The sequence below is a fragment of the Puma concolor genome, chromosome D1, assembly GCF_028749965.1.
Source record: "Puma concolor isolate L17-30 chromosome D1, mPumCon1.1.hap2, whole genome shotgun sequence".
Taxonomy (NCBI): domain Eukaryota; kingdom Metazoa; phylum Chordata; class Mammalia; order Carnivora; family Felidae; genus Puma; species Puma concolor.
Window position 1 is genome coordinate 59,268,626 of NC_141676.1, and position 22,022 is coordinate 59,290,647.

The window sequence follows — 22,022 nt, forward strand, 5'->3', positions numbered from 1 at the left end:
TTCTATGCCTCATATGGTCTGTGACTCCAAAAATTCATATTTCTACATGGTTACAATTTGGGCCTAGGAGTCTGTGAAATATGTTTCCTCCCAATTGTTAACCTGATGTGCTTCTTTGGGAGAATGGTCAAGGATGGGGACAGGAGTGGGCAGTGGCAATGGCCCTTAAAGCCTAGGACTTACGGCCAGCTGGAGGCTTCTGTTCCCTTTGGACTTTGTGCTCATTTTACAGCCCTTGTGAGGTCCAAGGTGACTTGTGTCTCTCTTATGCCTGGTACCTCTCCCTTGCAGTAACTGCCAGCAGCCTAGGCTGGCTCATGTCCCTAGCAACCCAGGCCTTGTGACTACCCACCCCCCCCCACCCCTCCTCAACTCTCTAAAGTAGACGGTCTTGTGTGATCATCCAGTTCAACCCCCACTCTATCTTACAGATGGAGGGATTCAGGCCCAGAGAGGGTCAAGGTTGTTCCCAGAGCTGGACCAGTACCACCCCACCTTGCACCAGTCTATATAAGGCCAGGTCTTGGCCCCAAAGGGCTGAAGTGAGTCCTTGGCCCCAAAGGGCTAAAGTGAGTCCTCCCCTCTTCATGGCCTGGTGTAGATCAGAACTTCCTCAAACACTGGGGCTGGAAGGCACTTTGGGATGACCTGCTTGAGTGGTTTCAACAGAGCCCCAAAGGTGCCACCATAGGGAGAACCCCAAGGGTGCCACCATATGGAGATTGAAGAGAGGTGTCCGCAGTAGAACTAAGGGCCTTCCACCTCCCTGAACACACACGTGCACACGCACGCGTGCATACACACACACACACACACACACACACACACACACACACTTCAATCAGACAGATTCTACTTTTATGTGTTTTGATACCAGTCTTTGGAGTGAGGTTTCAATTGGGGAAAGGGTTTTGCTGCTAAAAACCCAGTTTTCAAAACACCGATCTAGTCCAGTACCTCCGTTTGACTGCCGAGGAGACTGAGGCTAAAGAAGAGAGCTGACTGGAAGCTGATCTGGCCCAAGAGTTTCCTTGGTGCCTGAGGTGTCTGAGTGCCGGCCTAGCGGGAGGCCAGCAACAGGAGTTAGACATATGGTGTCTGTACCAAACCAGCCTGGGTATGAATCCTGCCTCTGCACTTACAATTCTGAAATCCATAAAATGGGTATAATCACAACGTTCACATCTTGGGGGTTTTGTAAGAATGAAACAAAGTGTGAAGTGGGTTGTTCAATGCCTGACAACCAGGAATGCTTGTTCTTAGTATCTTTCTCTGCTCCAGCCAGCTCTTTAGAGTTTTGAAAAATAATGGAAAAATTATCTTTTTTTTCCCTAATATTCTTCTTACAGCTCGCACCAAATTCACGTACAGTGCTAATAAAAGAGTGGGGAATTAGGCTGACATCTATTGCCTACTCTGTACCATGCATTGTTCTAAGCCCTTGGTATGTATTATCTCATTTAATCCTTGTAATCCACCCATGAAGTAGATGCAGCTATTACCCCCATTTAACACCTGAGGTGCCGAGTTACAGAAAGATTAAATAACCCGACCACATGGCTAGTGAATGGTGGCGCTGGGATTCAGACCCAGGAAGAGCATTGCAGGACCTGGGCTGAATCACTCAGCCGAGACCAAGAAGTGGGAAAATAGAAACAGCAGCAAAAGTTTGTCAGAATGAGAGAGAGAAACATAGGTGCATGGACCACAAAGATGAAGTCAATTGTTATAACTGAACCACGTATTTGGTTCTGAGCTTTCTGGTAGTCAAAGGGAAAAGAGAGGCATGGCCTGTTGCACGGATCTCAATACGAGAAAGCCCGAAGCATGTCACAATCTTCTGTGAAGTTCAGATCTCTAGGCACTCTGCTAGAAACACGACCTCCCTCCCGCAGCAGGTAGGAAGTCTAGCAGATAACCCCATTCCCTGTGGCCGCTTGCCGTGGCCACCTGTGATGGAAGCTGAGGGCATCACCTGCCAGGGTCAGCGTGGCTCCGTGGGGTCACAGCTCCACATAGAGCTTTCCAGGAACCCAGCTTCCTCTGAGGATGACTCCCTGGAGGCCCGGCAGACAGGGTCCTTTCATGTGGGGGACCACACATGGTGTCCGGTGTCCCGCAGGCTTGCAGCAGTCAACACACGGCCCCGAGAGGGGAAGTTCTAACCTGCTGACCTGGGCAAACCACAACCAGATGTGTCCAACTCCAAATCACAAGGCTTTCGGTTTCAGGAGCTGGCTCTTAGTCAGGAGTCCTCCGAACAGATCTGGAGAGAGAGGCAGGAACTTGTGGAGAACATAGGACTGGAGCTAGGTCAGTGCTCCCAGTACCTACCAGATAAGGCCCAAGTAAAGTCCCTTAGCATGGCCCTCCCAACCGCCCAGCTCCTGCCCCAGCAACTCTTACCCATAGTCAGGATGACTTCCCCATCACTTTCTGCACTGAGAGACCCCTTCCCCCAGCCACACTCCTGCTAGACTATGTCCTTGCTTCAAATAACCTCTTCCTTCCAGTCCACAAATCTCAAACCTCACTTCTCCTGGATGCCTTCCCTGGCCTCCCGGCTCCTGAAGGTCTGCCCCTCCCCTCTTGTCTCCAAACCCCATGCTCTTTTTCACAGCATGAGACAGTGTGGTACTATAGGACCCACATTTGAGAACCTGCTCTGCCCATTGCTCCCTAGGTGACACTTCCCTTTCTGGGGCCTCAGTTTCCTTTTCTGTGAAATAGGTGCGGTAATAACCCCTTCACCAGACTGCTACGGGAATCAGATGACACAGTGGATGTGAAAGTGCTGGGTAGACCATATAGGGTTGTACATGCAGACACTGTGGTTGACTTTACTGTTTACATGAAAACAAGGAACTCACAAGGTTCTGCCTGTCCAAGGTTCTGTCTCGTCCAAAGGTCGAGCCTGTCCTTCCATCCCTGATAAGAAATGCTGGGAAGTTAATAGTTTACCTTAGCCCCTCCTGCTTCTGTTTCTGGGAAGTACCCCAGGCCTAGTACCCCTCCCTGGGGTCCCAGGACCTTCCTGCACCGCCCTCCATAGCTTAGCTAGGACTAAGAAAGGCGTAAGGAGATTCCCTGATTTTCTTGAAGACAGTGTGTCCAAAAGAAATATTATGTGAACCACATATGTAATTCTAAATGTTCTGGCAGCACATTCGAAAGTTAAAGACATTAATTTTAATAATTAAGTTAACCCACTATATCTAAAATATTCTCATTTTAGCACATCATAAATATGAAAAAAACTAATGATGAGGTATTTTCCCATCTTTTTCATACGAAGTCTTTGAAATGCAGCCTGTATTTGGTATTCATGGCACATCTCAGTTTGGACAAGACACAATCCTGGTGCTCAGGGACCACACATGGCCGGTGGCTGCTGTGTCAGCACAACTCGAAGGTATAAATGAATAACAGACCCCCGGTAACTTACCCAGAGTGGGTAAGACCCAAAGTGTGGGCTCTCAGGCCCCTCCACATAACACCACAAAGGTGCCTCCCAATTCTGCCTGTCTTGCATCAGGGCCTCCAACTCACAGGGCTTAGTGGATAAAGCATGAGTTTTCTACTCAGGTAAGCTTGAGCTCAGATCATAGTTCTGTGCAATGTTGAGCAAGTTACCTCACTTCGCAGCTTCTTTGCTCAGGTGTGAAGTGTAAGACCCCTTCCTTTGCAGGTCCCAGGGAGGATGGAGCAGGAGCCCACATACTGGTGGCCTGGCATATCCTGGAACCCCCATTCTGCTAGGCCCCTGGGGTACTCAGTGTGGACGTTTTGCCCTATTCCGAACCAAACTGAACCCACTTCTGAGCAGTGTACAAGCTTGCCTGCATCACATTAGCATCTCCTTTTGATCTCATTTTTCTTCCAAGAGGCCAGCATTGGCCGCACCCGTTGCCTGTTAGAGACATCTGTTGCGTTTCTTCTTTTCATGGATATTTATCAGATGCCCACTATTTTACCTCAGGCCCTATGCTAGGCACCAAGGTTTCAACAGAGAATAAGATAAAGATGATCCCTGAGCTCTTGCAGAGCTCAGAGCCCAGCAGAGGAGAGACCCTGAACAAGGTTTGACTTGGACGTACATGTATATGTAAGATCGTTATTTTCTCTTCAAATCAACTTACCTTCTACTCTGAATGCCCATCTTGCTGGATTAGCAAGACACCCAACTTCAGCCTTTCTTAGGGTTCCCCCACCAAGGTGAAGCAAAGGTCCTGAGGTCTTACAGGGTGTTGAGGCACCAGAGAGGTCTCACCCCCAGCCAGCAGGCATCAGCAACAATCCATTCTGGCCTGTTCGGAGCCAAGAACAAATGGAACACTGCTGGCCCCTATTGCTCCCGATGAGGTGACAGCCCCATACCCTCTTCTCTTTCAGAGTGTTTCCACACCCACAGGCATATCTGGGCAGAATGTCTGGCATCCAGCTGACTGCCTGGGTTGTGTGTCTTCCAGGGTGAAGATTCTCCCTCTGAGCAGAGTCTGCGGGAACCTCTAGAGAAGCAGGATGGCCTAGTCCAGATTGCACCAGACCTGACTGTGATCCAGTTTATCAAAGGTAAGAGAGCTCAGGCCAGGATATGGGGAAGGGGGACCAGAGGGGCATTTGAGGCTGCACGGGACCCAGCCCCTTCCTGCCCTTCTTGATTTATCTTTCACACCTACAGGCCCCTCATGAGCACCATACGCTCCTGTAAGTCTTTGCTTATATGATCCCCTCTGGCTGGAACATCAGTTTTTATTGCTATCTATCAAAATCTCCCTTGTCCCTCTAGGTCAAGCTCAAGTGCTACTCCTCTCCTTCCCCCAACAAGCCTGGCTCTCCCTCCTCTCAGCTCTCTGAACCCTCAGGGCCAATAATCCTTGCTCTGCTTCTCTCAAGGACTATTAGGAGAAGCAAATGGGGTGATGAATGGAAAGCCTTTTGTATAATATAAAAAAAAAAAAACAACTTTACTTATATAAGGTGCAATTATTATTTCGATTACCACCCGTGCCCTATTGCTATTATTCTGACCATGTCCTGGGACAGTAAGGTGAGCTGCCTATGGTTTAGGAGGGTGATAACCACAGGGTTTGCTTCAACACCCATCCCTGCCCCCACTGAGGACTTTTGAAACAGGAAGTAAATTAGGCCCAATTCTTGGAAGTGTGTCCTAAGACTTGTTGTTGGGATGCCAGTAATCCAGCCCCCAGTTCTTCAGTATCCCCAGGGAATGTGGGTGGGGGGGGGGGGGGAGGGGGCTGGACCTAGAGACAGGAGGGGCTTTGACTTCCTAACCTCAGATCACCCACAGCTGCTGGAAGGCCCCAGCACACTCTCCATAGGAGAGTTTATTAATCACTGCTTTGGCTTCTGCCCAGAGGGAAGCTGGGGCCAATCACTGAAATTGGATCCTGGAGCGGGTGTCCTGGGCAGATAGTCTCTGGCTGTTTCAGCTTCTCCATGAGCCTAGAGGAGACTGAGGCAGGGCTAGCCATAGGCCCTGAAGTTGGTCAGCAAGCTTGACTTCTAAGTTTTACTGCTGATTTCTGGGGACCTGAGGTTTGGCCTTGACCACATGGGACCATGGGGGAGCCAGAGGGAGGATGAATCATGGCCCTTAGCTGCAGGAGGCCTAAACTCTTAGGGGAAAACAGTCCCTGAGTTAGAGAAGGTCCTTGTCTGGGGGAAACATAGTCCCTGTGCTGGGAGAGATCCTATTCAATGAGAGAGACACAATCTCTGTGCTGGGGGGGTGGGGGGGGGGGTTGCTGTCTAATGGAGGATACATAGACCCTGAATGGAGGGAGAAAATGCTTTGTCTAATGGAGGAGAGGTGGCCTCTGTGCTGGAGGAGGCCCCTGTCTGATGGGAGAGATACTATTGTTGAGTTAAGGGAGGCCCTTGACAAATGGAAGAAACATAGTCCCTAAAGTGAGGGAAGACATGGCCTCTGAGCTGTGAGAGGCTCCTGTCTGATAAGAAAGACATGGTCTCTGAATGGGGAGAAGCCCTAGCTTATGTGATAGAGGAGACACTGTACTAAGCTAAGGGAGGTAGCTACCTAATGGAGGTGCCCCTGGAGTTCCCCTTTAGGTACCCCTATCTAAGTGAAAGGCATAGCCCTGCCTCTAGGAATTTTCCATCTGTTGTAGGGATAGGCTGAAGATGTTGAAGAGAGATAGAGAATGGGTACAAAGTGCACTGCAATGATTAGCACAGGAGAATGGGATAGAAACAAGGAGACAGACCTCTGGAGTCAGGCAACCAGAGGGGCACAGGAATGTGGGAGAGGCAGGGGAGGTAATAGCAGACAGAATGACCTTTACATTCGGAGTTAGGAAACCTCTGGAAACTCCTGGCCATGGCCCAGCCTCTCTAGGGGAACTTGGGTGAGTTCTATGGTACCCGTCTGTACAATGAGGCCAGTCCTGGCCAGGGTAGCTCATGGGAGGGAAGGAGGCCAGAGCAGCTGTCTGGGGTAAAGGCCACATGTGATACCTTCTCATTCCAAGTGCTGGCTGAATGCGCTGCATGGCAGGGACTCAGGACAGGAAGCAGGCCTGGGACAAGGAAGGGGGATTCCACAGCCCCAGCTCCTACCCACCCTGCCTAGACTATTTGTCTTTATTTTCTGGCGCCTAAGGAAACAGTTCCTGGCCTGGCCCAGAGGGCCAGAGGGCCAGAGGGCCAGCTGACTGGGCTCTGGCCATGCTCTAAGGACAGATGGAGATCTCAAGTGACAGAGGCCCTGGTCCTGCCACTGCAGGAACAAAAGGGACCCCCCACTTGGCCCAGAAGAGCCCCATGGCTGTCTTTCCCTACCAGTCCCGACTGCCAGGTGGTTTGCTCCTCTGATCTTGGAAAGGCCTTTCCTCCTCTCTCCCCTACGCCTCCAGTTAACTTCCACCTCCCCTCCTGCGGGCAGAAACACGTCTTTTCTCTTTTGATGTTAGTGGAGAGAGAGTTGCGCATGTTAGAACAGGAAGCATTCTTGGCTGTCACCCTGGCTGCCCCAGCTGATGAAGGCCCTGAAGCTCTTTCAGACTTACCCCATGTTACATGCCCTTTGGGTTAGCAGATCTGCAGTGAGGAAACCTGTATGCTGGACATCAGTTTAGGAGCTAAAAGGAGACCGGGGAGGTCGTCAAAGCCAGACCCGTCACTTCTATGCCTTTCTCCGTGCCTTTGTCCCTGCTGCGTCCCTATAGGGATTCCTTTTCCTTCAGACCCATTCTTCAGGCCCTACCCCTGTCCTGCCTTGAGAAGCCACCCAGCACTGAGCCTGCTCAGTGTTCACCTTCTCTGGAGGTCTTGGTCCTGCTCCAGCATCTTGATAGTTGATCATATATGGGCCTGTTTGTCCATTTGTTCATTCCCTCATTTATTCCATAAATATTTATTGAGCGTCTGCTATGCCCCAGGCTCTGGAGATTCAGCAAATAACATAACAGTCAAAAATCTCCCCTGCTCTAAAAGAAGTTTATATTCTAGTGGAGCGACTAGAAAATGGCTGAGTGAGTGAAACATGTGGTATGTTAGGTAAAGTGCTATGGAGAAATATAAACTATTTCTGTTTTGTGCTGGGGACACCAGAGGGAAGACGAAGGGCCAGGTTGGCTTGGAAAGAGCTAGAGCAGGACAGGATGAAAAGGACTAAGTGGGAAAACTACGATGTGAATGGGTAGAAATGGAATGAGGTGGGATGAGATGAATGAACTAGAATCAAATAGAACTACATGGAATCAAAGTTTGGATAGAATCAAACGGAAAGAAGCATGATTAAATAGTGTGCAATCTAACTCAATGGAATGTAATGAAACAGTTTCAAAAGCAGAATAGAATTAAACGGACAGGAGTCCATTGTAATGGGATAGAAGCGAATGCAGTAGAATTAAATGAGATGGGATGGAAGGAATAGATCTGTCTAAACTGAACAGGGCAGGATGGGACAGAAATGAAAGAATGGCTGGCCTGCCCACTCTGACCTTCTCCCCACTTCCCCAACAGTGTTCCCCAGGGTGCTGCTGCGGACCCTGCGCCACCCCATCTTCCTGCTGGTGGTCCTGTCTCAGGTGTGCATGTCATCCATGGTGGCAGGCATGGCCACCTTCTTGCCCAAGTTCCTGGAGCGCCAGTTTTCCGTCACAGCGTCCTACGCCAACCTGCTCATAGGCGGCCTCACCATCCCATCGGCCATTATAGGCATCGTGGTGGGGGGCATGCTGGTCAAGCGCCTCCACCTGGGCCCCATGCGCTGTGGAGCCCTCTGCCTGCTGGGGGCGCTGTTCTGCCTACTTCTCAGCCTGCCCCTCTTTTTCATGGGCTGCCCTACCCACCGGATTGCAGGCGTCACCCACGAGCCTGGGTGAGTGTGTGTGAGAGCGCGTGAGCATAAGCAGGCGGGGAGACGTGTCAGGGAGGGGGCCAAGACAAGGCCAGATGAATTAGGGGACCCATCTACCTCAAATCTCACTTTCCACCAGCACCTTCTCCTCCCCTCCCCACCTACCTTCAGAGCAGTGGGACTTCTGTCTCCGGGTCTCCGGTGAAGGTGTCAGACATCACTAGAAGGGGCAGGGAACATCACAGACAGGACAGTTTGGGTCTGCGGAAAGATGGAAGCCAAGGCAGGGCAAAGCCACTCGTGGGGATGGCATCTCCAGAGTGGCCAAGCCCTGTGAGCCAAGGGGAGGTGAGACAGAGGCCACGTCAGAGAGCAGGACCCAGCTCAGCCTAAGGAACACTTAGTTTCTGGCCAGAAGAAAGGCTGGCCTGGGAGCCTGCATACTCTCCATCCCTGGGGGAGGGGGGGCAGGAGTATAGAGAGAGGGGGTGAGCAGAGGGCTGGAAGCCATGTATCATGGATGCTGCAGAAGGGGCTTAAGCTCTAGGAAAGATTTGGCTTACAGACCTCAAAGATTTGGGGTTTTTAGAGCCTGGCAACAAAAATTCTGTTGTCCCACGACCTTAAACCTTTATAGAGTTCTTTTTCCACATCTGGGCAGTACCAGGAGGAAAGCCTCTGATGCCTATCTCCCTTCTCCATCTCTTTGTCCCCCCACCCTGCCTCAGGCAAATGCCCTCTCCCAGTGGGGTCTGTCTTCGAGAGGATGTTGGAAGATACATTGCTGCCTCTTCAGAATGATTTCACTTTTCCCGGGAACTGCTCCAGGCTCAGGCTGGCCCAAGATGCAGCTAGAATTCCCCAGTTGTCTCCGTGCCCGCCTCTCTCTGGGCACTTCCTCTCTCCACCCACATGCCAGCTCTCCCCACCTGCAGGAGGCACAGCTCAGGGCCCAGAAATGCTCAGCTCTTCCCTCTGTCCCTGGTCCCACAATAAAACCTCTCCCCCATCTCCCTTTCCCTTCCCCTCCTTCCTTCTCCCTTCTTTTCCCATTGAGGCGACTCTGCTGCCTCCTGTCTGCAGAGCCCTTGTTCAAGGCATTGCTGGTGGAGCTTTAGCCAGGCCCTCTAAAGTCCCCTGTTTGAGGAGCGAGCCAGAGCCTTTAAATGATTTGTAAAGAGCAAATAGATATTTTAGCACCAGTTTTGCAAAAAGGAAATGGAAAAAAGTCACCTAGCACACATGCCAATTTCCCTTCCCTTCTGCCTCTTACCTTGACTCTGACATCTCATCTCACTGTGTTCTCCTCTTTGTGCAATTCACTCAACTGAGCTTTGGGCTCTAATTCAGTGAAGAAGCCTTTTGGGACAAACTGAGCAAATTAAGGAGAATTTCTCATATTCCAGCCCAACTAATGATACTTACAGCCGCCAAGAACTGAGGGTCTCCCGTGCTCCCAGCGTCCTGCCCAGTTCTTCCCATATTCTGTCTCATTGAATCGTCACAGGATCTCTGAGATGGGTCCTACCATTATCCCCATTTCACAGATGAGGATAGAGAGGCTCAGAGAGGTGAAGTCACCCACCCAGGGCTGTCCAGCTGGGAGGGGCCGAGCCTGATGCCAGGGCTCTCCCCACAGGAGCAAGGGGCCGAGGAAGAGCCCCCAGCTCTCATCCACTCGGCCTTCCTGACGAGGGTCTGCCCCTGGATGGAGTCCCCTGGTGCAGCTTCAGTTCCAGCAGTGCCAGCCCATTCCCTCCGCTGCCTGGCAGAAAAGGAGGGAGAGATGATCTCTACCCCCCCCCCACACACACTGTTGGGGGGAGACTCCTCTGAGGGAAGGAGAAGGAGTAGAACTCACCTCTGCCCCTATGCTCTCCCACCCCACTCCCAACTCTGGCTACAGGCTGGCTGACTCAACAGTTGTCCTACTCACTTCCCCTGCCCCTGCTGGGCCTCTTCTCCAGGGAACCGGGATGGCACAAAGCTGGCCAGGCCTGCCACTCTGTCCATACCCACCCTAAGTCCACAGGACCCTCAGCTGGCCACTCTGGCCTCCTCTGTAGCCTGGCCATAGGCTCCCTGGCAGGTTTTCTCCCTCTTAGTTATGAAGTCAGGTCACATTCTGAGTCCCAGGGGCCCCCTCTGCACCTCTCCCAGGGTGACTTACCCCTTGAACTCATCCTCTCTTCTGATCTCCTGCCCCTGTCCACCCCATGTTGCCCCAGCTGACTAGAGTGGGGGCACTCCTGGGACTTGGGGGCAGGCCCTCCAGAGGGAATTGGCAGGACTAAGTCCTGCAGTAGCCACACTGAACAGGGTAGTGATGTGAGCTGAGAGGTTGTGAAACTACAGGATGGCGATGGGAGGGGGTCCCCAGCTGAGCTAAGGGAGACACTGAGGCCCAGTGAGAGGCAGGGACAGGTCAGTGATCCTGCAGCTAGTCAGGTGCCCTGACTGGTCCCAACACACATAACTCGAATTTTCTAAGAAGAGGAAGCAATCCAGCTCATCAAGAAAAAAGCACTTTTCATCTGAGACTAAATTCTGGGATGAGTTTATCTTGTGCTCCCTAAAGAAGGGCCACTGAAGAGTGGAGATGCTTGCAAAAATTCAAAGGCTTGTAGGCTGTTGGGGCTAGAAGGGGTCTCAGAGGCCTCCATCCGACTGTGCTCCCTGCTTCTCCCATTGGGAGGCCTCCCGCAGCTTCTAGTTCATCTCCCTGCTTGCACATCTCCATTGCAAGGTGCCCACCACTGCACCTTCATGGAACAGCCCTGACAGTGAACAAATCTCTGTGTGGAGTTGAAACATGGGGGCATTGCTCTTGGGGTGGGGAGCTGGGCTACAAGGGGTGAGGCGGCCAGGAAGCCAGGCTAACTCTGCCGGCTTTCTCTCCCCCCAGCAACTTGCCTGGACTAGAACAGTTTCCAGCCTGCAGAGGGAATTGCTCCTGTCCATTAGACGACTTTAACCCTATCTGCGACCCCAGCACCCATGTGGAGTACCTCACACCCTGCCAGGCAGGCTGCACAAGCCGGGTGGTCCAGGAGGCTCTGGACAAAAGCCAGGTGGGTCCGGCCTCTGACGGCTCCCTCTGCCTCCCTGGGGCTCTCCGCCCCTCCCTGTCTTTGTGCACCCATCACACTCTCCATCTTTGAACATTCTCATTCTGTGGCTTTTCCGTCTATCTGTTGGCCAGTCTGTCTCCTTCTGTTGGCCGATGTAGAACATTATTCTCACAATAAACTTTTATCGCCAGTCTGGGCCCAGCCATGGGCCAGGCCCCAGAGCACAGGGGTGAACCAGATCTGGCTCCAGCTGTCTGTGCAGGGGAGAGGCAAAAGGAAACAAGTCAGGAATTCCAGGGCTGGTGGTAGGCAGGACAAAGGGTCCCCACAAGTACAGACAAGGATAGAAGAAGATACATCCTGCCTGGAAGGGTCCTGGAAGGCTTTCTGGGAAGTGGCCTTTGAGCTGGATCTTCAAGGATGAGTGAGCAAACTAAGAAAGGGCTTTCCAGGCAGGGGGAGCAGCAGAAGCAGAGTCTGAGAGCGAGCACGTGCACATGGCACACGCACACAGCGTTTCAAGAAACTGCAAAGAACTTATTGGAACAGAAGCATAAGGTTTCAAAGAGGGAAAGCGAGGCCCAGGCAAAGAAGAACCTTGAATGCCAGGCCACCAGTAGGGACCGTATCAAGAGAGTGATGGGGAGCCTTGGATAGGTTTTAAGCAGGCAAGTGACAGGGTCTGATCTGTGTCTGATCACACTTGAGACCACAGTGTGGAGGAAGGTGAGCAGAGTGCAGGCTAGGAGACAGGGAGACGGTGGGGAGGCTGGCACAGTGAGCCCGGTCGGTCAACAAGTCAGTCAACAAACCTTCGCAGAATCCCTCCTCTGTGCCAGGCCCTGTGCTGGGGACTGAAGACCCAGAGGCAAGAGGCCTTACCCTCAAGGGACTCCCAGCAGGGAAGAGAGGGCAGAATAATCAGCAGCGTGCACTCTGTGAACCTTAAAAAGGTCATCGAGACTAGCCACTCCTCTTTCCCTTTCTCCTCAGTCCCCCCCAATGACAAATGAGGATAATATCAGCCTTCCTCAGGCCCCCAGGCTGTAGATTAACATGTGTGTATGTGTGGGGGGGGGGAGGTGCTGGGGGGGGTACAGTGTCAGGCTGGTCATTAGGACACCATGTCCCTCTCTCCAGGGCTCCCCACCTTTGTCATGCGGAACCCCTGCCTTTGCATCCTGCTGGGTATCAGCATCTAAGCCCAACGTTCCTCCAGGTAGAGAGACCTGGACCCCACGGCTAGTGCAGAGTAAAGCACCTGGTCAATGGGGTTTCAGAACCAACAGGAGCCACTTGGGCTGTGCAAACCAAACCGTATTTGCAATAATCATAATCCCAGGCCTTGGGCCTCCTTAGCACTCACTGTTCTTGCCGGGTTTGATCTCCCTAAGACCCTTCCAGAGGACCCCAGGCCCTGCCAGCTGAGGCAAGATCCCCAAGAGAACAGTAAACGTTTGTGGATATGGGCCCCTGAGCACTAAGGCCAGGCCACCCAGTTCAAATCCCTATTCTACCTATAACTGGCTCTGTTACCTTAGGCAAATTATTTGATCTGTGCCTCAGTTTCCTGGTCTATAAAATGTAGGTGATCATAATGAGTACCCACTGTATACTAGCCACTGTGCCAAATGCTTGCCTCAGCTGAATTCATTGAATAGCAAGTGAAGAGCCATATTGACATAACCTACAAAAAGCACTTAGCGTGCCTAGTGGCTGGGACATTTTAAGCACTTGGTGATACACACTCCTGCTATGTCCATTATACAGATGAGAAATGGAGGCCCAGGGAAGGATTCGGCATTGCCCAAAGACTTAGTGCCAGAGCTGGGATTAAAACCCAGGGTTCTGGCCTCCCAGCCCAGCCCCCTCCCCAGAGCATCCTCAGAGGTTGTGTCTGGGTATAGTATTGGGGGGAAGGTGCAGCTGGGCCCTGGTCAGCATCAGGAACTGTCGCCCTGGCCTGGAATAGTCTCTGGCCTGCCTCTCCAGGTCGATGGTGAGCTCATGGGCTCAGGGCTGGGTCAGTCAGCGCCCAGCATGGCTGCACTCAGTAACCATTTATGAACACGTAAAGGACCAGGAGAAAGATGGAAAGAGGTGGGTGCTTGGTGGGATCTGGGGCTCAGGGGGTAAGGCTGAATCCCCCTGGGGAGTGAGAATCAGAGGCAGCTGGAGAGACTGAAGTCATCCATAGGAAGAACTTCCTGCCAGAATTAGATGAATGTGAATGAGGGCTGGGAAAACCCCAAGAGAAAGGCCTCTCACTTTGTGTCCACCCCTGCAATCTTCTGCTCCCCAGAAAAGGCACGGGGGCAGGTGATTTCTCTTCCAGTAATCTTGCCTTCGCATATTTCTCTCCTTACCTGTCCTTCCATTGAACCGGGTGGGCTGCTTAGCCTGTAGGCAAAGGTCCAAATGGTGTGTGCTCAGCCTTAGCGTGTGCAGGCGCTCTGCGAGGCAATGGAAAGAGCACCCAGTTACCCAAGCCTGAATCCCAGGCCTCTCTCTTCCTCATTTTGCCTTGCCCTAATTTTATCTATTAAATATCTCTCAAATCAAAACCCTTTTCTGTATTCCCCGCCCCCTCCTCCTGCCTCCCTACCACTCTCTCCACATTGGGCATCTTGGCCTGTCTTCGTGCCCCCCACCCTCCCCCTCCCCGGGCCGTCCCCTCCCAGGGGCCAGAGCAGCTTTTGTACTGTCAGGTCTTGTCCCTTCCAAGCTTACAATCTTCCCAAGGCTCCCAGGGTCCAGCTCAGGGCCTCCCAACCCTTTCCACAATGGGAAGTGTCTGAGGCCGCCAGGGTTGAAGGTGAGAGGCTGCCCCAGGCCGACCAGACCCCCTCAAGGGCTGATGGGACCCATCCCTGCACACCTGTCTCCCAGCAGAGCCCGAGGGTCCCTGGGGCACCCGGTCAGAAACTCTGATCTATGGGGAAGAGAAGCCTAGGCTTCCTGGCTTGCTTTGCTCCTGTGAGGCGCCTGAGGGGACTGGCAGTCTAGACCACTTCTGAAAGAATCCTAGGCTGGAAGTTTTCCAGGCCACGGTAGGGGGTGGGAATTTGAGCTACAGTCAGACACACCCTTGGGCCAGCCTAGGGGCCATTCCTTACAGTTTGAAAAGGAGTCAGCTTTTACTCAGACCTCAGCCTCTGGAGGGGTCCCAGTTTTCTGGGGGTCTCCTAGTAGACTTCACCCTGGCAGGAGGGAGGGCTAAGATTTATCCTCTGGCCCTGAAGCCCCCAGACCTCAGAAAGCTGTACTCCCTAGTACAAGTTCCGCAAACATATCGCGGCCAAAGCTTATTTCCGGATTCTGCTCACCTCCCTGGATTCCAGGCTCTTAGTACTAACCCGAGTTTTTCACTTTCTGCCAGCTCATGGATGCACTCAAGACAATGTTTTCAATACTTCATCCAGCATTTTAAGTTGTTGGCAGTATGATTGGCAGGGTGCTGGTGCACTGTGTTTCTGGAAACAGCAGTCCAGGTTCCTCTTTTGTGTCCCAAGCTGTTCACCTTGTCTTCCCAACGCAATCCTGGAGCGCCTCCCCTCTGCCCTCTCCTGCGTGCACGCTCTGCTCCAGGCTCACTGAAAGATTTGCTAGGTTCTTTCCTTCCACTTTCATGGGATTTTGCATTTGACCTTCCCTCTGCTCATTTCAGTTTTCCTCTCGGAAAACTCCTATTCATTCCTCAAGACCCAAATCCAACGCCCCTCTTCCAAGAAGCCTTCCTTGCCCTTCACGTGCTGAGCCAGGATGCCCACTGTGCTGCCTGCATCTCTCCATCCTTTTGGAGAGAAGAAATCTCCATTTTCTTGAGAGTCTAGTCTGGAACCCAGTGCCCTGGAAGAGGAACCCTGAGCTGGAAAATCCGAGTTCCTTCCCCAAAACACTCTGTTACTTTGATTCCTTGTGCAGCCAGTCGGGAATTTGGAACACTCTGGCATTACCAGGTGAAAGAAAGAGCGTGTGTGCACATGTGCATGTGTGTATGTGACTGGGTGAGTGTGGATGTATGTGTGTGGGTGGGTGTGTGAGTGTATGTTGTGGGACTGTGGTGTGTGGGAGAGAGAGTGTGTGGTGTGTATGTGTATGATTGTGTGAGTGTGGGTGTATGTGAGTGTGTGTGAATGTGTGAGTGTGGTGTGGTGGGGCTGATGCTCTTCCAGGCCCCTCTCTCTTTTCTGTTCACCACTTCCCTCTCCCGGCAGCCTCAGCCCATGTGTGTGTGAACCATGCGTGTCCAGGGTCGTGCTTGGCTGCAGGGGTCAGAAATCCCAGCCTCCAGCCAGCTCCACCCCAGCTGGCTCGTGCCCTTGGGGCCTTCTGGGGCCTTCTGGGGCCTTCTGGGGCCTTCTGGGGCCTGGGCCAGCTGTTTGCCCTTGGAGGCTCCTGAAGGCTTTTCTCTGCCCCCTCCCCACCCTAGGTTTTCTACGCCAACTGCAGCTGCGTGGTAGGGGGAGGCCCTGTGCCCGCGGGCTCCTGCGACTCCGCCTGCAGCCACCTGGTGCTGCCCTTCATGTTCCTGGTCAGCCTGGGTGCGGCACTGGCCAGTCTCACCCACACACCCTCCTTCATGCTCATCCTAAGGTGAAAGTGGGGGCAGGCCACACCTGGTGGATACCAAGAAGTCCTTAACCCTAGGCAGGACAAGGAATCCTGAGGGAGGGGTTCCAAGAAGGAGGCCACTCGGGTGTGCTGGGCCCCCCGCAACAGGCCAGGCTCTCGCTGCCCCGTCTTCGTCCTCACGGCAACCTGCTAAAGTGAAGTTTCCTCCCCATTTACAGATAGGAAAACCGAGGCTCAGAGAGAGTCAGATGTCAGCCCCAGGTCTTGTCACAGCCGCTGGGCGGAATAGTACTGGTGCCAGCACCAGAGCCCAGGTCCTCACTTGCCTCAGGGGATGGGAGGCCACACCTAAGGCCCTGCCCTGGCCACCCAGTCACAGCAAGGAGAAAGTGGAGTGTCCCCCGACTCCCCGCCCCCACCCTACCTGTGATGAGTGGGCCACAGGAGGTACATCCAGAAAACCAAGCCCTGTAAGTTGTGGCTCATGAGCCTTCAAGTCAATAAGCACTTGTGTGTCCACTGTGGACCCAGCCCACGCAGAGCACTGCTTCTTGGTTCATGTTCTTTCTGGCCTTTGTCCTGAGGGTGCCTGCTGGGACCGACAAATTGTTACCTAAGGCCAAAGTCGGCATTCCTAGGGTGGGGGCTGGAATAAGGGGACCTCAGAGCAGGACAATTCTAAATTTTCATCATGTTGGGATTATTTTGGTTCCCCATCTGTTTCCTAGAAAATTAGAAGGGGGATGGAGACCCTCATAAACACGACAAGACATGTAGATCTGTAAAGCAGCCTGGCCAAAAGAGAGAAGGTAGAGGAATCAGATGCTCCGGCAAGGCAGCCCGTTTAAGAAGAGTTACGGCAGGCGGTGTGCTCACAGATTCTTTTTTTTTTTTTTTTTTTTTTTTTTTTAACGTTTATTTATTTTTGAGACAGGGAGAGACAGAGCATGAACGGGGGAGGGTCAGAGAGAGAGGGAGACACAGAATCTGAAACAGGCTCCAGGCTCTGAGCTGTCAGCACAGAGCCTGACGCGACGCTCGAAATCACGGACCGTGAGATCATGACCTGAGCCGAAGTCGGACGCTTAACCGACTGAGCCACCCAGGCGCCCCTCACAGATTCTGACCCCCTGACGCCCACCAGCTGTGAGGTCTTGGCCAAGTCAACCTGTCTAAACATTCATCAGTTTCCTTATCTGTAAAATGGGCCTGATGGCATAAACGACCTCATGGGGGTGAGGCGGGGGTTGCAGTACAAAATGAGCTCATAGGGAGCACTCCCAAAACACCAGCTGCTGGTATTACTACAAAGGAGGAGCCAGTGATTTCCAGGGCAAACTAGGCTGGGGCTTCCCGGCACTTGGGGAAGTTGGAAGCCATGTCTGGCTGGCTTTGCCAAGTGTAGGAGGAGAGAGGAATCTGGTGGGCCCAGGGGTAGGGAGAGGGGAGGTGTCTGTGGCCAGGAACACAGGGAGGCCAGCACAGGACCCTGATGGCCAGTGGGGGTGCCTGGAACTGGGTGCTGGGCTCGACAGGTTGAAGGGAAATGGAATATGGAACCTGAGCCCACCCAACCCCAAACCCACAGACCTTCAGACTGGGGGAAGGCTGGCCCCTGGGTGGTGAGAGAGCAGGGGATGGTGAGAGCCCCTTGAGGGCCGAGACCCTCTCAATCCTCATGTCACCGTGTTTCTGCTTCTTAGGGGAGTGAAGAAAGAAGACAAGACGCTGGCTGTGGGGATCCAGTTCATGCTCCTGAGAGTTTTGGGTAAAGAACTTTCCTGGGACCCTTAGACACCCACTGTGTGCTGGGCCTGTGGCACAGGGATGAGTGGGACCCAGTTCCTGACCTTAGGGTTCACAGGCTCATTGGGCAAACTGGACCTGGTACCCTGGAGGTGGGTGTGCAAGCAGCTAGAGGGCCATCCAGGGAGTCAGCATCTCACACCATGGTGAGGGGTGGGCTTGAGGGCCAAAGACTTATGGGACAAGAGGCCCCAGTGGCTCTGGGGGGGTTGCATATGCCAGGGAGTAGGGGGGTTGGGTAATGCAGGATGCCAGGCCTGTTGTCCCCTGAGCATGTCCTCCTCCAGCCTGGATGCCCAGCCCAGTGATCCACGGCAGCGCCATCGACACCACCTGTGTGTACTGGGCCCAGAGCTGTGGGCGGCGGGCCGTTTGTCGCTACTATGACCACGACCTGCTCCGAAACCGGTGAGACCTGAGGTGGGGGGTGCCAGGGGCCCCCATGGGGAGGCTGCTGGAAATACTCTTGGGGTCTCAGCTGGGACAGCAGCAGGGACGAGAGGCCCATTGATATCCCCCTGCTAGGCAGCAGGTGCTATATCCAGTACTGAGCTCACCAGTCCTGTGAGCTGGCCACTGTCCCCCCACTCTTCTGGATGAGGAAAGTGACCCATTAAAGTAGCCCAAGGTCACACAACTGATAACACACAAAGCTGGGCCTCAAACTCAAATGGTCTAACCATGGTCTGTGCAGGAACATGTGTCACCGTGGCGGACCATGGGGGAGGATTAGGGGAGCAGCCCAGCTGTGAGAAAGATGGGGAGTTGAGGTGGGGTTGGGAGAAGGCCAATTTAGGACACAGGAGGCTTGGGATCCAGCCCAGCTCTGTCTCTTTCATTGGGAGACCTGTCTTTTCTGGAACTCAGTCTTCCCATCTGTGCAATGGGGAACCCAAAGAAACCTGAAGGCAGAGAGCTGCTGGGATGGGATAGGCGGTTGAAGGGGACTCGCTAACAGGGCTGGGAGCAGGGAGTTGGTCACTTCCAGCTCTGAGGAGGGCATGGCTCCTGTGGGCTGGGACTGACTAGTGCCCATTCTATAGGAAGAAAGATCAAATAAGAGCTTTGGTGAGTTAGGGAAAGAGTGGAGAGGGAATCCTCTTGTGGCCGGTGGGGTGATCCCAAGTTGCAACTATCAGGCCCCCTGAGCCCTTAGACAGAGAGGACTGTCCCAGGCTATAAGCCAGCTGGGGACAGGGCAGGGAGGATGCCCAGGCTTCTGCCTCCCTGTTCAGGACTCCTTCTGCAGAGCATCTCCCCCTTTTCCAGGGAAGGGGCTAATTCCAGGGGCTTCCCCATCTCCCCAACCAAGGCCATGGTGATAGGGTCCATTGCCCTGGGGCTGGAAGCCTCTTTTCCACCCGCAAGGTCTCAATGTCTCTGATCACACAATGGGTGATGATTGCTGACCCTACTCTGCCCCAGGCCAAGGCCATCCAAGCCCTAGACAAGGGAGGTCCTGAGTTGACAGGTCCCTTGCTCTTTTCCAGGTTTGTCGGCCTCCAGTTCTTCTTCAAGACAGGCTCCCTGGCCTGCTTTGCCTTGATTTTGGCCATCCTAAGGCAGCAGGACAAAGAGGAGAGGACCCAGGTCACCGTATCCATCCCTGGCCTACAGCAACAGCAGCCATTAGTGTCAGGGCCAGAAAAGAAGCCTGAGGAATTCAGAGCGTGAGCTGGTCCCAGAGTGGCTGCCACTGGGAATACCTCCTCTGGGCTCTTTGCCCAATATTGGGTGTCAGGAACCCCATTTTCTAATTCAGACTCCTCTGCTAACTTGCTATGTAACTTTGAGCAAGTTTGACCCTCTCTGGGCTTTTGTGACTCATCTGAACCAAAGAGTTGTCTAGGGTTTTGGTGTGTTGGCCACTTCTAACGCAAGATGGTCTTCCCCCTTCCTCCCCCAGCCAGACAGGCTGACCTGACCAGGCTTTCCTGGTGGAAGGACTGCATATCTTTCTCCCAGGTCCTAAGATACAGAAGTAGACAACAGTAGGCCAGGCTGCCCTGCACACCTGGTCCTAGTCTAGCTTTGCCACTCACCAGGAGCACCCTCTCTGGGCCTCAGCCACCACCTCTGTCAGGTGGAAATGGACTTGCCAGCTTTCAGGCCTCTTCCAGCTATGACCATCTGTGTGGTCAGTATGGACTCGAGTCTCATCTCCAGCCCCACTCAGCCTGGAGGTGGGGCCAGGACAGCCTCCGGCAAGAAGTGTCCATTTGGCGCCCCCTGGAGGCAGAGCCCTGAACTCTGAGCGGGACCTACTAGGGAGGGAGCGGGCCTCACAAGACATCCAGGCTGGTCGGGGCCTCCAGCAAACCTGGTGTGAGGGCCCCTGGGGAGTTAGCTGAGGCGGAGGCTCGCTCTCTGGACTCAGGAAGTCCCAGTCCTTGCCCTCAGGGAACCACAGTCTGGGTGTGGCCTAGTCTCTGCCTTCAGGGCTCCAGTGGGGAGGGAGACCCAGGTCCCACACTTGGGCATTTTCTGACTTCAAAGACCAAACACACTCTGCACACATTCACTGGTACTTATGCATTGCCAAGATTTCACTCTGACCAGGGCCCACCAAAGTCACTGTTACTTTTGTGACTAGATCCTAATTTCAACATTTCCTTCCTGGTGCCTAACTCTTTGTGGCCTGGGGCTGTATAGATGCCTGGTTCTGTGATAACCATGTTTTGGGGGGTAACATCTGGTTCTCTGTGATGCCTGAGTTGGTGTAAGCACCTGTTCTTTGTAAGGCGCAGGCCTAGAATGCTGGGACTTGTTAATGTCAGGCTCTATGTAATGAGCAGGTCTGTGGAATGCTTGTGTCTGAACCAACTGGTCCTTATCTTCAGTGGCCTTGTCTTGTTTTATGGCTAGTCTTATCTGGCCTGGTTATCTCCCTGAGAGGGGGAGAGAGTTTCCCCCATCTACTCCAGCCCATTCTGTTGCCACCACATACCTGACCTGGCTGGGACCTGCTGCTTGGGAGGCAAGAGGCAGATCTGTCAGCAGCAGCTTCCCAAGCCCTGTGCTGGAGGCAGGGGAGAAGCTGGGAGGCAGGTGGGGGGCAGGAGGGCAATGCAGCTCTGACCCTCTGAGCATCTCCCTGTGGCAGGGCTTTGAGGCTCTCCCATGTGAAAGACGAAGGGGAAGGTACAGAAGTTCTCACTCCCATTTTGATTCTATTGGCTGGTATCTTTAAATGTTTAACATCTATCTGAGCCTGTTATCAATGCCAAGAATTTCAAATTCTCCTCCAACAAGAGGAGGCTGTTTACGTTTTATATTCCTTTTCCCAGGTTTTGCAGAAATAATTTGGAGTTATAGATACAGCTTATTATTAAATTTGTTCTTGCATAATGTCTCTTCTATTACAAAATTCCTTTCTTACAAACTGCATTAGAGTTTGCAACAACCACATTACTTCCAGCTATTTAGATTTAAGTTTTACCGGATTCATTATTCACTATTATTTCTTATATATGACATCTTTCCCTGTCTGTATATTCTGGTCTAATTTTCATTTGACTGGGTTACTTCCTCTAGTCATGGTTTCAGAAATGGGATCAGGTCATGAAGTTTGTGAGGCTTCACCTGTCCAAATTGTCATTCACGTTTTACAGAAAAGGAAACAGTTCAGAAAAATTAAGCAACTTGCCAAGATCAGACAGAACATAAATGGTGAAGCCAGGGTTTTGTGCAAATCGAAGCTTATAAACTTTGGGGAGCCCTCTTTAAAAGAAAAAAGAACACAAAATTGGTAAGAAAGAGTGAAAATTTACCTATAATGAGAAAAGAAGTAAAAAAAATACATCACACAATTCAGGAAAATAGCATACTTTTTACTAACTCTCGTGCACACCTCTAAAATACATTTTCCCCCCTGACGATTGGAAGGAATTTCTGCAGCCTCGCTTCTGGTTCTGTCACTGCAAACCTGTTTCTTCTCTAGTGCCCATGTACTTCCAGGGCCAGGTAGCATAAAACACATTCATGCTATGAGATGACCTCTGGATATGATATCTTGATGTCACAATGCTGAGTTGGACAGTGAGGAGGAAGATTCTTAGAGGCCATTCTCTATACAGAGGTAGCTAGCAATGATTTATCTATATACAGAGGGGACTGAGAATCACATAAATATATCCCAATGAGCCCAAATTAAGGTGATCCCCAATTCAACTGCCCCTTATCCAGATCCCAGAAATGCCCATGGCCCCTCCAACCACCTCACATAA

The 22,022-nt window shown here is 52.5% G+C and overlaps 1 protein-coding gene and 1 long non-coding RNA gene across 9 annotated transcripts in view; one reads left to right on the forward strand and one right to left on the reverse strand.

Annotated features, from left to right (window-relative positions):
• Positions 1–22,022, forward strand: part of SLCO2B1 (solute carrier organic anion transporter family member 2B1) — a 63,066-nt gene that overhangs the window by 31,853 nt on the left and 9,191 nt on the right. For 4 of the 8 annotated variants that reach the window (XM_086678322.1, XM_086678328.1, XM_086678321.1 and 1 more), the window contains 8 exons: positions 3,296–3,412; positions 4,470–4,572; positions 8,008–8,365; positions 11,250–11,415; positions 15,848–16,011; positions 17,694–17,758; positions 18,084–18,204; positions 19,287–21,144. In XM_086678322.1, coding sequence (XP_086534448.1) covers positions 3,296–3,412; positions 4,470–4,572; positions 8,008–8,365; positions 11,250–11,415; positions 15,848–16,011; positions 17,694–17,758; positions 18,084–18,204; positions 19,287–19,470 — 1,278 coding nt within the window. In that variant the 3' untranslated portion in view covers positions 19,471–21,144. Of the gene's footprint in view, positions 1–3,295; positions 3,413–4,469; positions 4,573–8,007; positions 8,366–11,249; positions 11,416–15,847; positions 16,012–17,693; positions 17,759–18,083; positions 18,205–19,286; positions 21,145–22,022 lie in introns of those variants that run through there. The other 4 variants (XM_086678327.1, XM_086678324.1, XM_086678325.1 and 1 more) reach the window with 2 other exon arrangements.
• LOC147576754 (uncharacterized) lies at positions 1,164–14,062 on the reverse strand. Its single transcript, XR_015241085.1, has 4 exons — positions 13,782–14,062; positions 8,510–8,605; positions 4,140–4,307; positions 1,164–2,266 (listed from the first exon to the last, which is right to left on the reverse strand). It is a non-coding gene; the product is annotated as an uncharacterized LOC147576754 (long non-coding RNA).